The sequence below is a fragment of the Botrytis sinoallii genome, assembly GCF_014898435.1.
Source record: "Botrytis sinoallii strain Bc 23 chromosome Unknown BSIN_025, whole genome shotgun sequence".
Taxonomy (NCBI): Eukaryota; Fungi; Ascomycota; class Leotiomycetes; order Helotiales; family Sclerotiniaceae; genus Botrytis; species Botrytis sinoallii.
Window position 1 is genome coordinate 726,868 of NW_024066052.1, and position 13,607 is coordinate 740,474.

Here is a 13,607-nt window from a genome sequence, read left to right on the forward strand (position 1 = left end):
GTCGGCGGCATCTATAAATAGTTAAGAGATAAAGCTCGGTCCATACTCGCATTCATCCTCCAGCTTTCATGAATCCGAGGTGCATACGACTTGACATCATTTTGACCCTTATAATATATGACAGTAATGGTATGATGATTTCGGCTATATATATCAGGTAAGAATCTGCTCTAGAATGTAAGTCTTCTGTTCAAATCATTCATCTCTCATTTTTCTCCTTGCTTTGTTTCCATAAGATCGTACAACCTATCGTGAGCTCTGCTACACCTTGCTACATTTCAAACAACATCGCAGTATCCAACCTATTTGAATCGACAGCATAATGGTCGCGATTAATGCTGTTCGGGCTTCGAATGTCGCATTTAAAGCTGCAGGCACTCCAGGTATGGTTGCCGTGTTTGCGGGTGCAACATCAGGTATTGGTATGGGTACATTAAAAGCATTCATCAAGTACGCAAATGCTCCCAAGGCGTACATCATTGGACGATCCGAATCAGCTGCAGGGCGTCTACTCAAAGACCTGAAACTTTCAAATCCATCAGCAACACTGAACTTCCTCGAAGGCGAGATCTCTTTAATCAAGGAAGTGGATAGACTTTGCGATGAAATTAAGAGGAAAGAAGAAAAGGTCGATGTCGTATTCTTAAGCGCAGGCTATCTGTCCTTCGATGGTCGGAATGGTATATTTAGTCATAGCCCCCTTTCCATCCACCATGTATTGATACTGTCCAGAATCATCTGAAGGGATTGACATCCCTCAATCCCTCCGTTACTATTCTCGTCTCCGTTTCGCCTACAACTTGATTCCTCTTCTGCAAACCGCTCCCAATCCCCGAGTTATTTCAATCTTAGCGGGGGGGCAAGAGAAATCAATTGATCTTGACGATCTCGAAGTAAGGCGAGATTTCACTATGATTAAAGCTGCTGGTAGTGGAACAACTCAAACAACTCTAGCTTTCGAAGAACTGGCGAAGTCTAACTCTCGCATAACTTTCATTCACAAGTATCCGGGATTTGTGGATACTGGGGCTGTTGGTAGATTGATGTCTTCTACCACGGGTTTTTATGCCATTCCATCAACTCTCTTTAGATGGGTAATGTTACCTTTTCTCAACTTATTTGCAATGAGTGTGGAGGAAGCGGGAGAGAGGGGATTATTTTTGGCAACTAGTGCGAAGTACCCACCTGCCGAAATAAGAGGGGGGGCTAGTCCGGGCGTAGAGCTACCTGTGGGTGTAGAAATTTCAAGGAGTTCCGTGGTTGGTGAAAATGGAAGTTCAAATGGAGTTTACAGACTCAAGGCAGATGATGAGAGTGCACCTGATGGTGACATCTTACCGGACTATAGGAAGATCATTGCAGAAAGAGTTGTCTGGGAGAGCACAATGCGTGTCTGGGAGAGAGCTTTGGAGAAGGCATGATGACTCCAGAAAAGGTTGGACTGACAAGCATGGATCTGTGGACAATCCATCGTTATGATGTAATTAAACATTTTTTTGATTGAATTTTATCAGCAAGTCAATGAATCTTCCATAAGACACGTTCGAAGCTTAATGTATGATTTTTTATTTTTATTTTTGTCTCCAATATATTGGATATCGATCTGTATTGTCCAGGCGGCGCATTTAAAAATGATATCGAAGACATCGAAATTGTCTTGAGGTAATAACATCAGGTTCAAAGAACACGCGCATGATAGTAATACTAATACTTCGCAACATTCTACTTCGAATCTGACAATCAAATAGCTTCTCACGCTCACATACAATCATCGATTTGAAAAGGATCAGCAATACGATTAAGAATAACCGATATGTTTCAAGATGCGTTTTCTTTTGACCGTCGTGTTAAGATTGGAGAATTCCGGTAAATTCGCACGAATCAAAATCACTACATCAATTGTGATTTCACTTGTTCCTTCGACTCAAGCCGTATACGTAGATTACTGGAAAGGGCCGTTGACTATCGGGATGTGGGTCGCAGTAATGAATACCTTGTGCATAAACTGGACATTGAAATAAAAGTTGCACCTAACTCTGTAGTCCTTGCGATCAAACCTAGCAAACTTTATACTCGTTCAACGGAAAAGATATAAAGTAGATGGATGTCTTGGGGCCTGGGGGATTCCAAACCTAGCTGATGAATTGGGGAGGGCTGGATATATGTGAAACATCGAGAGGCAATCAACAATCATCCATTTTCATGAGCAATGTGTTGGATAATCAGTATATTGATATGATTTGAGTACTACTGTGTTTCAAGCCGGCATCGAAGTAGATATTTGTCCTCATCGTGAAGACTGTCCATTGAACCTAAATCTTACGACGAAAGTTTCATTCAGATATTCAAGGTACAAAGATATGTAAGACACTTGATTGAGGATTCAAAACGCCTGAGTTGTGGGGACTGCATTGTGCTGAAAGTTGATTTTCACGTGCTTCAAACATACTGAAGTGGGTACCACCATGCCTGGTATGTCCGAGACAAGTTTTACCCTCAAATTAATCATTATCAATCATCGGTATTGATCAATGTTAAGAATAATATAGCAACACCAAAATACGTGTAGCACATTTTCTCTATCCACATTACTCCCGAAGAACTAGTGTAATATGCAGCAGACATGAATCCGTAAGCCCAGCCCTAGTATATTATTTTAATATCCTACCGTGTTGTAAAGACTTAGATGATCAAATGCTACAATCAACTCCAAGAAATTGACAAACACATGCACAGTTTCTGCTTCCCGTATTGTGCGGCATCGACAGTCTACACACGTGCAGGTGCAAGAGCCGTCTGGTACTTTTTCTCCTTACCAGCGCATATTCGCCTTGCGAGATGACTGATTCCTTGGCTCAGTGGTGTGATTATGCATGTGTCCTATTAAATATTCTCCTATTTTCCTCTGATCCATATGGTAGTGGCTAAGCTCTGTAGTACAGATTGTCCAGAACACTTGGCGAAGATGTTGTACGACGAGTGGTCGGCCTTGGACAATACAAAATCTTGAATATGATGAATTGGACGTAAAGAAAACAGGCAATAGTCTGAATGTGAAGGTTGGAATTGGCTGGGCATTATTTAGAGCTTCATATTATAGGTGCAAGAGAAAAATTGAAAGTCCGTTCGCCATGCTTGACGCACATCGAAATGATCCAGTGAACAACACCAAATCTGTGACTGTGAAGTCAGTAAACTTGATAGAAACTTAAGCAACATTTGGATGGTTGAGATTAGATCATCTAGTCGGACTAAAATCGAAAATGGGACCCCGCATCACTGCATAACGTGGGACAAGAACTTTTAGATAACTTAAAGTTTATATTGAGTGCACTTGACACATGGAGAAGATTTTGATCGACTTGATTCCCATTGCGATGACATCCTATCTCTTCAGGTGGTCAATTCTAATTCCCGTGTGCCCTCAGCAGATACTTCTCCAAGCTTTGCCTTCCAAGCTATATCCATTGCTTCTTTGAATGCCTCCACAAACTTCCATACATCCTCGAAGCTGTTGTATAGAGGAGCCGGCGCCACTCTTATCACATTTGGTTGTCTTTCATCTACGACCACTCCCCTCAACTCCAGTTCTTTCATGACCACATTCAATAATCCATCAGCAAGTTGGAGACTCAGCTGAGCACCCCTCTGCTCTCTGTCCCGAGGTGTAATGATCGAGAACCTGCTCTTTTCGAAGATCGCTGTATCTAAAAGCAAATCCTCCAAATAGGCAGTCAGCTCCACAGATTTCGCCCTCAACATTTCCATTCCACCGGCAAGCTTGAATATCTCCAGAGATGCATTTAGACTCGTGATGTCCAGCACACTTGGATTACTCAATTGAAATCCCGCAGCACCCGCTATCGGCACGAATCGATTCTCCATGGCGAATCTCGTATTCTTGTCATTGCCCCACCAGCCACTTAATCTATTTACAAAACCTGCCCCCGCATCTGTGTTCTGTGACGAAGCAGATACTTGAGTGTTCCTTTCATGAATGAACATTCCACCAATGCAACCCGGTCCTGAGTTTAAATATTTGTAAGTGCACCAGGCAGCTGCATCGACGTCCCAATCATGAAGGTAAAGTGGAACGTTTCCGACTGCATGAGCGAGATCCCAAATGACAAATATGCCGAGATCTCGAGCCCGGCGTGTGATGAGGGGTATGTCAAATAACTGGCCTGTATAGAACTGAACACCTGGGAGTATCAAAATCGCTGTATCTTTAGCATGGGTTTCAATGGCTTTGAGTATGTAATCTGTGGAGAGTGTGGGTTCGGTAATTGAACGCGACTCCAGGGTAATCATCGACGTAGCAGGTGAGAGGTTGTGATGCCGGATCTGCGACTCTACGGCGTACTGTATGTAATTTAGCCGGCATAAACGGTTGGTGACGAGCGCAAAAGGGGCGACCCACGTGATCTGATGGAAATGCCTTGCTTTCCAATATGATTTTGTGCCTGCCATTGATATCAGGGTTGTAGAATGCGGACATGAGAAGGTGTAAATTGGCAGTCAAAGTCTGCATTACATTAACCTCCGAAGGTTCCGCACCAACAATAGGAGCAATGTTCTCCGAAGCACTTGAATCTACATGTAGCCATGTTGGCAAAGGCGAATCAGAAAGGGGTTTGAAATGGCCAAATACACCTTGAGTTGCCCAAGTCTTGAGATATTGTTCTATACGAGTGGAGGTAGTACGCGGCTGTAGGCCAAGTGAGTTTCCACAAAGGTAAACACAGGTATCGCCAGGAGAGGAAGTTCGAGACTCTAAGATACCATTGAGTTAACAGATCCAACTACCTAGAGTAGAATCTCGTACCTAAACTTGACAAAGTCCCGGCTTGCAAATCAGCCGTAGAAGGAATGAGGAATTCATCTCTGATCTGACGAAGAGGATCCTGAGCATCTTGGGACACAGCATATTCTCTGCTGTTCATGTGCTGATCTCGTTGTCCGTGCTGATCCTGTTGCTCATGACCAATATGATTCTCTGGGGAAGCCATGAGACAAAGAGAAACGTAATGTAATTTGAATATGCGGGTTGACTGCACTATTACTCAACGATGGAGAGGTTGCGTTAACCTAGCGGTGTAGCATAGAACACTGTGGAGTACTATATGAAGAAATATGGGATTCGAATTGCGTGCCGTGAAGAGGCTAGGGTGAGTATCAAACACGGTGAATCGGCGCTTATTGAATCAAGAGTCGTTTTTAGCGGCAGGTGACACAATCTGGGGTAAGAGAAACTAACACGGTCCTTGGGAAGCTGGGAAAGTATGAGACTCAATGGTGGAATATTGTCTTATTGACCTTGTTTGACCCTTTGGACCCAAGTAATGGCATGGACCGATGTGTAATGAAAAATGCAAACTCTTAGTCATGAGATTCCATTAAATTCTCAATGTACAATCCAGACCCCGAATGACGACAGGTAATAAGGGATGAGGAAATGCGTTTGTCACAGTCAGGAGACAGATGGGCGTAAAATGAAGTTCTATTGGATGTAGGAGATGAAGTTTGAGTAAGGTTGACGTTGGAGTATGATTTCCTGGGGGGTAAGAGAAATCAATTTGGGGAATAGTAAATGGCGGGGTTGACGAAAGAATCTTCTAAGCTAAATTGAAAAGGGGAAAGCGTGATTTGGAAGAAAAGAATGGGGAATTATGGAGAACAATGGCAAACCATGGAGAAATGAATGGGAAAATCTTGATTGATTGAAACTTGCCATATGGAGAGCACTACTGTCCCATTACTCACTGCCTCTGTCTCTCACCAATTACATCTAGACTTTTTGATTCGCTTAGGTCATGAAATTGCACGGCTCTCGTGTTCTTCTCGTTTTCGTGATTGACTGATTGATTGATTGTTGTTGTTGTTATATGAGTCTCACTATTACTATTTTAATATGGTTCGATCTAATCGAATATCTCTTGAACTTGTTTGAAATATCCTGGTCAACTCTATGGCGTTTTTGCCAAATTTGGAGGTCTGATGGTCATGAGAACGAATATCACGGGATCCGTGAGGGAATTAGTCATTTCGGCTTCGTGTTTTGGAGACCCGCGATGCGAGACTGGGGAAGTGACAGAATCTAGACAGCGAATTTGTGGATTGTGGTGGATAGAGAAAGAGGACTTTGTTCATTCTTCATGGGCCATTGTTTTAGGTTTCGAGAGCTTCTTCTTCTTCTTGTTGTTGTTGTTATTGTTAGAGGAGTATGTAGTTAGGGTAGTCCGAGTGTTGAACGTAGATTTTGGTTCATGCAACTAAATGTGAATGATGACTCGTGCGAGAGAATAACCTACTCGAGTAACCTCTAATCATGAAGACTCTACTGCACATTGAATGTTATTTCTTTTGGCCTTGCGAAAGAACGCTGTCGTGGAGACGGATTATTGGAAACATTGTCACTGGGTGGACTTTCCGAATGGTTTTTTGGTTTCCTTTCCGTTCCTTTCCAAAAAGTATATAGAGATTGTACAACATGCACCATTCATACTACGAAATATCAGGGTACAGCATATCCTTGGCTTGGTGATGACCTATATTCCAGAAACCATTCGTGGCTGGGCAAACTGGGCTTATACGGACGGACCGGTATTGAGCATTCTCGCATTCAACCAAAAATAGAATCCAAAATTGCCTCAGATCTTCCTTTGATGACTTGGGGTGCAGTTACTTTTACGAAATCGGCTTCATTGAACTCGAGGTTACCCAAGCAGCAGTAGAGTTTTCCAGTACCCTACGGAGTATGCATTCTCAGCCCTTTCCCGTATGTCCAGGGAGATAACTTCATAGGGAACGGGATTAGACCTTACTCCTTACTTTCGAAAGAGAAGGAGATGTTGAAAACTAATCCTCTTTAGGGAGATCAAGTGATAAGAATAGCCATTCTTCTGGAAGAGATATGGAACATGGAACATTCAAATGCCCAACGGAAACATACTTTGTGCCTCGTAGTCCGTAGTTCGTAGTGGATAATTCGGATCATGGAAGAGTGTCTGCGTTTGGACTCTACACAAGCCACGCTGCCACCGCACTGGAGTTTCGATGAATTCAATAGAGGCTGGCACGTACCTAGGTCCGCATTGAAGGGGTGCAATATAGCTCAACATGGTTAAGTGAAAGTCAATTAATAAATCATCCTACGCTGGTATCTACCGTATCTACTATGTATCTATCAGCTCACAGGGGGTGGAGCACAGGGTTGGCCACAGGAGACAGGGTTGCAATATCTAAGATGTGCCTCGAATAACCGCTTACCGACCAGCAGAACCAGCAGAACCAGCAGAACCAGCAGAACCAGCAGAACCAGCAGAACCAGCACGGTACCAGCAAGAGACCAGCACGACCAGCAAAAAAATGGATATCCGCTTACCCACTCGAGCCACACTTACCCTTCAATTGGGGAAGGAGCCAGGGAGGACAGACGCTAAGGAGCGGTAAACATCAATTGATCGATTTCTTCCTGTACCTTACACCTTGCTAGATCGTCAGGTACCACCAACAAAATTCCCGTCCGAACAACACGAGCGACTAGCCACTAGGTAGGTAATCGTTGCATTGGAACCTGACCTGAATATATGTCAAACCAGACCAAAAGCATCCAGAAGAGGGCAAATCAAAGCAATCGACCACTGCATGAGGCATGAGGCATGAGGCATGAGGCGCGAGAGGTATGAGAGCTATGAGAGCTATGAGGGGAAAAGAGTGAGAGAAATAAAATCGACCCAAAATTAAAGCCCTCATTCTTGAAACTTTTTTATTACTCAATCGAGACTTTTGAGTTTGAGGTTAGGGAAAGTCGGAGAAGAATGATTTATTATAAATTGATTCACTTGCTGCTGCCATTGGAACCTTGAAAGGGCAAGCATATCAAGATCAAGATTAAGATCATATCAATATCAATATCAATATCAACCTCCATCATCCTCTACGTTGTTACTCCCTTCGTCAAGATATAAATAACGAGCATTCCAGCTCTTTCTCGTCTTATCTCGAACTCTGACTCAGATTGTTCCTTTCTTTTTCCTTTGCCCTCCCCTCTGCCTTTCTCTTCTTATCTTTGAAACAAGCAACAACAATCGCATTGTGTCTGCATATATCACTCAATACGAGGAATGCAAGACGCAAAGACGCATTTTCAATCTATATCCTATTCTTAGTTCTTCACTGTCACCGCTCGCCCCCTCTCCCCGCCCAACAATCTCGCTGTCGTATTGTCTGTGGTTGAGCAAAAGATAAGACTATATTCACCCCTGGAATACACCCATCAGCACGCATCAACACCCTTCATTCATCGTCTTTTTGGATTGTCAGCCCTGCTTAGTACGTATCCCAAGTCCGCTACGGTGTTCAACATCCCCTCTAATTTGATCAAATAGGCTTACGGTGACGTGACGATACGTACCCAAAATAATAAAAAGTCTTTATTCATTCGATACTTTGCAAGACTCAATTCGCCATACGGCTTCTAGATCCCCCAATTAAATTGGTATCCACCTCTTGAGCCGCCTTCAAATTCACTGAATCTTTGGAAACCAACCGTTCCTAACCGGGAGCCTTCCATACATTTGACGACACTTCGTGGTCCCAGTAACTTTTTAAATCCAACACAACTACCGCACACACCACTTACCAACTTCCATCTCTAGTAAAGTACACATTTTTGAAAATACAAACTATCACCACACCTTTTCCACATACAATTGGTACTGGTGTATGTGATACAACTTTATCTCTCAGGTACGTTTTTCCTCCGTGGCGCAGATCTTCCATTCCTTTTTCTGAAACCCACATAAATTTCCTTATCGCTTCCTATCAAAATAAACGCCTCCATTGCCCTGGGAAAACACAGGCTTGGCGCTAATCAGGTTCCCTTTTTACCAACCTGAAGATCGAATAAGTCCAAATTTCTATCTCAAACAACCGCCCTCGGACTATTCTGAGATCAGGGTTGCTCTTAGAGTGGAATCGACTGATAAGCACCCTTCCCTAGCAATGCAGGCAATGCAAGTAATGCTGAGAAATGAAGCGGTCAAGGAATCCAGGAGTTGCATTGTCAACACGATTCCTGACTCCTTTTCCATCCGTTAATTGGCCCTTTCTTACCGGCTTGCCGATATAGATAGGCATTGATGACCTGCTGTACTTTTGGGTCTATCATCACTTACTTTTCCCTTTTATTCACACATCTTGTGCAAGTCATCTAGCGGGCGGTGTTATTCTCTACATCACAACCACTAGTCACAATGGCTACGGTTCTTTCCCCTATCAATACTGACTCAATGGGTGCTCTTCAGCAGTTTCCCGCATACGACGAACAGTTCATTCTTTCCACAGAAGAAAACATGGCTACTATCAGTAGTTCAACACCCCGTTCTCCCCATACGTTGGTGGAGCAGATCATCCGAACTCCTGGTCGACAACCTTCACCACAACCAACCCATTTCAACATCCCCCACAGAAATGGCAATGGAAATGGACACCGCGTTTTACGTTCCGCCACTGTTGGATATGTTGCTCCAGAATCGCAGGTAGGGACAGAACAGATGGTTAAAGGTAAGTCAACTCTGGCCGTGATGAATGTACAACTCTGATTCCCTGAAGTGAGAGAGCAGATCAAAGCAATGAAATGGATACCGGCTGAACTCATTGACGCACAATTGGAATGGTTCTATAATGAGCTTGGGATCGACGATGTCTACTTTCAGACCGAGAGCGTTGAAGCCGTCGTCAGCAATATAACCTCGCTTTATGCTGCAAAGGTTGCTGCATTTGCTCGCGAAGACAAGCGTCAAGAAATCAGATTGGACATGGAGTCTTCAGATCATGCCATATATATTGATACTAGCGAGCCCGGTGTGAGTGCAATTGGTGGCCCACGATATGAGCACAGATTAGAGGCCAAATATTTGGATACATCCTCGAATCAACTTTTCCGGGTTGAGAGCTTCCGTTCGACCAGCAACTTGTACAGTGGTTCCGCCCCAACAAAGTCATCGATACGCTGTTACTTCGTCTATCAGTGCCAATTCGTTGACTCTAACCCATCCCCCAGCGAAACCCGCCTAGAAGTCATCAGTGACAGAATGTTTCTAGCAAAATCTACCAACAACACGAAGCAGATTTATCAAGAGATCATTGAGCTTGCTGTCTCTCGTACTGGGCCAGTCATCGAGGTCTTTGATATTGAAGACTCGATTGAGAAGAGATTGGTCGTGGCTTTCAGACGCAGAACAGCCCTCGGATTGTTCAGTGCTCTGAGTGACCTGTATCACTCATACGGGGTAACAAGCTCAAGAAAATATGTTGAGCAGTTCAGCAACGGTATCACTGTCATGAGTCTTTATCTCAAGCCTGCAAGCGACTTGACAACGAAATTCCCTACCCTTGAACAATCTATCCATCAAATCACCAAGGAAATTTCCCTGCTTTACTGCATACCACAGAACAAATTCCAGGCATTGTTTGCCAGTGGGCGCCTAAGCCTTCAGGAAACAATCTATGGTCATTGTGTTTGGGTTTTCGTTCAGCACTTTCTCAATCGCTTGGGCTCTGAGTACTCTTCATTGGTATCTGCATTGGATCCAAACAACAGCTCTCACGCCGAGATTCTATCTACCATTAAGCGCAGACTGCGCACCGAGACTTTTACTGCGGATTACATTCTCGAGATCATCAGCAATCATCCGGAGCTTGTCCGTTCACTATACGCTTCGTTTGCAAACACGCATCTTACCCTCGGCCCTGGATACAGTGAGGACTCCATTCCTCCTTCACCATCTGGGGACATTCTCAGCGATAAGGAACTTAAAGAGCTGATCTCGAGGACTGTCAGCAATGAACACGAAGACATGGTCATGACTGCGTTCCGTATCTTCAATAACTCCCTGTTGAAAACTAACTTTTACACTCCTACAAAAGTTGCTTTGAGCTTCCGTCTCGATCCTTCATTCCTTCCTGAAATCGAGTACCCCCAGCCATTGTATGGCATGTTCTTGGTTATTACATCAGAATCACGTGGGTTCCACCTTAGATTCAGGGACATTGCTAGAGGTGGCATTCGAATTGTTAAATCTCGAAATCGTGAAGCATACTCTATTAATGCTCGTTCAATGTTCGACGAGAATTACGGTCTAGCCAATACTCAACAACGCAAGAACAAGGATATTCCGGAGGGTGGCTCCAAGGGTGTCATTCTTTTAGATGCCAATCAGCAAGACAAAGCCAGTGTGGCTTTCGAGAAGTATATTGATAGTATCATGGATCTTCTCTTGCCGCCTTCGTCCCCTGGTATCAAGAATCCCATCGTTGATCTTTATGGCAAGGAAGAAATTCTCTTCATGGGTCCCGATGAAAATACTGCTGATCTTGTTGACTGGGCTACTGAGCACGCTCGCAAGCGAAATGCTCCATGGTGGAAATCTTTCTTCACCGGAAAGTCCCCCAAGCTGGGCGGTATCCCTCATGATAGTTACGGCATGACGTCATTGTCGGTCAGAGAATACGTCAAAGGCATCTATCGAAAACTGGAACTGGACCCTAGTAAGGTTCGAAAAATGCAGACTGGTGGTCCAGACGGTGACTTGGGAAGCAATGAAATCTTGTTGAGCAACGAAACCTACACATCAATTGTCGATGGCAGTGGGGTTTTGGTTGATCCACAGGGTCTCAACATTGATGAGCTCAAGCGCCTGGCTACGAAGCGTGCTATGATCTCGGAGTACGATCTCTCGAAATTATCAAACGAAGGTTATCGTGTTCTTGTCGATGAGACAAACGTCACCCTACCCAACGGGGATAAAGTCAGCAATGGTACAACTTTCCGGAACACATTCCATCTCCGTGATACTGGCATCACCGATGCCTTCGTCCCCTGCGGTGGTCGCCCAGCGGCTGTCGACCTTTCCAGTGTCAATAAGCTTATCAAAGATGGAAAATCAACCATCCCATACATCGTCGAAGGTGCCAATCTTTTCATTACCCAGGATGCAAAGCTACGATTGGAAGAGGCGGGATGCATCCTATTCAAGGATGCTTCTGCGAACAAGGGTGGTGTAACATCTTCATCTCTGGAAGTCCTTGCATCCTTGAGTTTTGATGACGAGAGTTTTGTAGAAAACATGTGTGTGGGAAGCAACGGCCAGGCTCCGGAATTCTACAAACAATATGTTAAAGAAGTTCAGGAGACTATAAAGATGAATGCCGAGCTTGAATTCGAAGCCATCTGGCGAGAACATGAACAAACCGGAATCCCTCGAAGCACCTTGAGTGACACAATCAGTGTTGCTATTACTAAACTTGATGAGGAGCTTCAAACATCTGATCTGTGGAGAGACGTAAAATTGAGGAAATCAGTGTTGCTTGATGCCCTGCCGCAGTTGCTATTGTCTAAGATCGGCCTCGACACGGTTATGGAGAGAGTAAGTTGACCTGACCACATTGATAAATCACCCAGCTAATATGAATAGGTACCTGACAACTACCTCCGTGCTATCTTCGGTAGTTATCTTGCTAGTCGATTCGTCTACGAAGTCGGCAGCTCGCCTGGTCAATTTGCTTTCTTTGACTTCATGTCGAAAAGATTGGCCAATGTCCGACCCAGGTCTCCCTCTTTGTAAGGGTCGCGAAATCAGTTTAGTGATTATTGGAGTTTGGTTGTGGGAAGGAGTTATTATGGATTTGTGGAGTGGAGACTCCAGTTGATGCATAGAATAGGTCTGAACAGGCATACATTGACAAGATGCAGAAGCTAGCATCGCACTATTTTGTTTGAGTTTCTTGGCATAACAGGAGTTTGAGTGGTAATGGACTGAATGAAAATATGGGAAGGGTAGTACAATCATAAACGACTTTCATTTTTACGTTTGTTGACGGCTGTATGTGCCTATCAGTGGGCAAACAACTAGAGAGTAGAAGTAAAAGGAAAAGCATCTTTCTATCTCTTTATTACATTTATGTGTAGAGTTGGATATGTAAAATCAATGATTAATATGTTACTCTCCTTGATCTTTTGCTTCGTTCGTTATTAGAATAGATCGTGGAATAATAATTCAGATGTATAATACTAGGTAGAATTAAATATAGAACTATACTAATAGTCGGCTCTTATAATCGGCCTCCTAGTTCCTAGTCGGGGAAAGCGATTGTCCCCGTTCAAAAAATATCATACTATTTGAAAACAAATTACATCATTGGATTCAGTGAAATCAGAGTAATTTAATAATATTAATTTAATGATTTATTTTAGGAATTGAGTGAAATACGTATTAAAATAAGTAAGAGAACAATCGTTTTCCTCGACTAGAAACTAGAAGACCGCTTATAAGAGCCGACTATTAGTATTCAGATAATATAGAAGAGCATAACTTGAATAGAAACAAAAAGACCATTGTTCTCCGTAAGGAGTGGCTGGCTCAATAGTAAAGTGATTGATGCTCACTTTTGCTCAAAGCTATATCCCAATCGATATCTATTTTTTCGAAATCTAATTATTTATGAATTTATAGTTTATTATTTATATATAATCAAAAAAAGATATTATATTCTCTTCCTAATTCTTTAATTTCAATATAAAAAAGTCTTTGTTTTATTACTAT

General features: G+C 43.2%; 3 protein-coding genes across 3 annotated transcripts; 2 read left to right on the forward strand and 1 right to left on the reverse strand.

Annotated features, from left to right (window-relative positions):
- The first annotated feature begins 194 nt into the window (after positions 1-194).
- EAF02_010533 (uncharacterized protein) lies at positions 195-1,540 on the forward strand. Its single transcript, XM_038906581.1, has 2 exons — positions 195-680; positions 733-1,540. The coding sequence occupies exons 1-2, from the start codon at positions 323-325 to the stop codon at positions 1,419-1,421; spliced, it is 1,047 nt and encodes a 348-aa protein (XP_038753845.1). The 5' UTR covers positions 195-322; the 3' UTR covers positions 1,422-1,540.
- A 1,853-nt stretch (positions 1,541-3,393) lies between these two features.
- On the reverse strand, positions 3,394-5,009 carry EAF02_010534 (uncharacterized protein; the record flags this gene model as incomplete). Its single annotated transcript, XM_038906582.1, has 3 exons — positions 3,394-4,362; positions 4,421-4,773; positions 4,826-5,009. The coding sequence occupies 3 exons, from the start codon at positions 5,007-5,009 to the stop codon at positions 3,394-3,396; spliced, it is 1,506 nt and encodes a 501-aa protein (XP_038753846.1).
- Positions 5,010-9,257: 4,248 nt separating this feature from the next.
- EAF02_010535 (uncharacterized protein) lies at positions 9,258-12,629 on the forward strand (the record flags this gene model as incomplete). Its single annotated transcript, XM_038906583.1, has 3 exons — positions 9,258-9,567; positions 9,616-12,431; positions 12,480-12,629. The coding sequence occupies 3 exons, from the start codon at positions 9,258-9,260 to the stop codon at positions 12,627-12,629; spliced, it is 3,276 nt and encodes a 1,091-aa protein (XP_038753847.1).
- Positions 12,630-13,607: the final 978 nt, after the last annotated feature.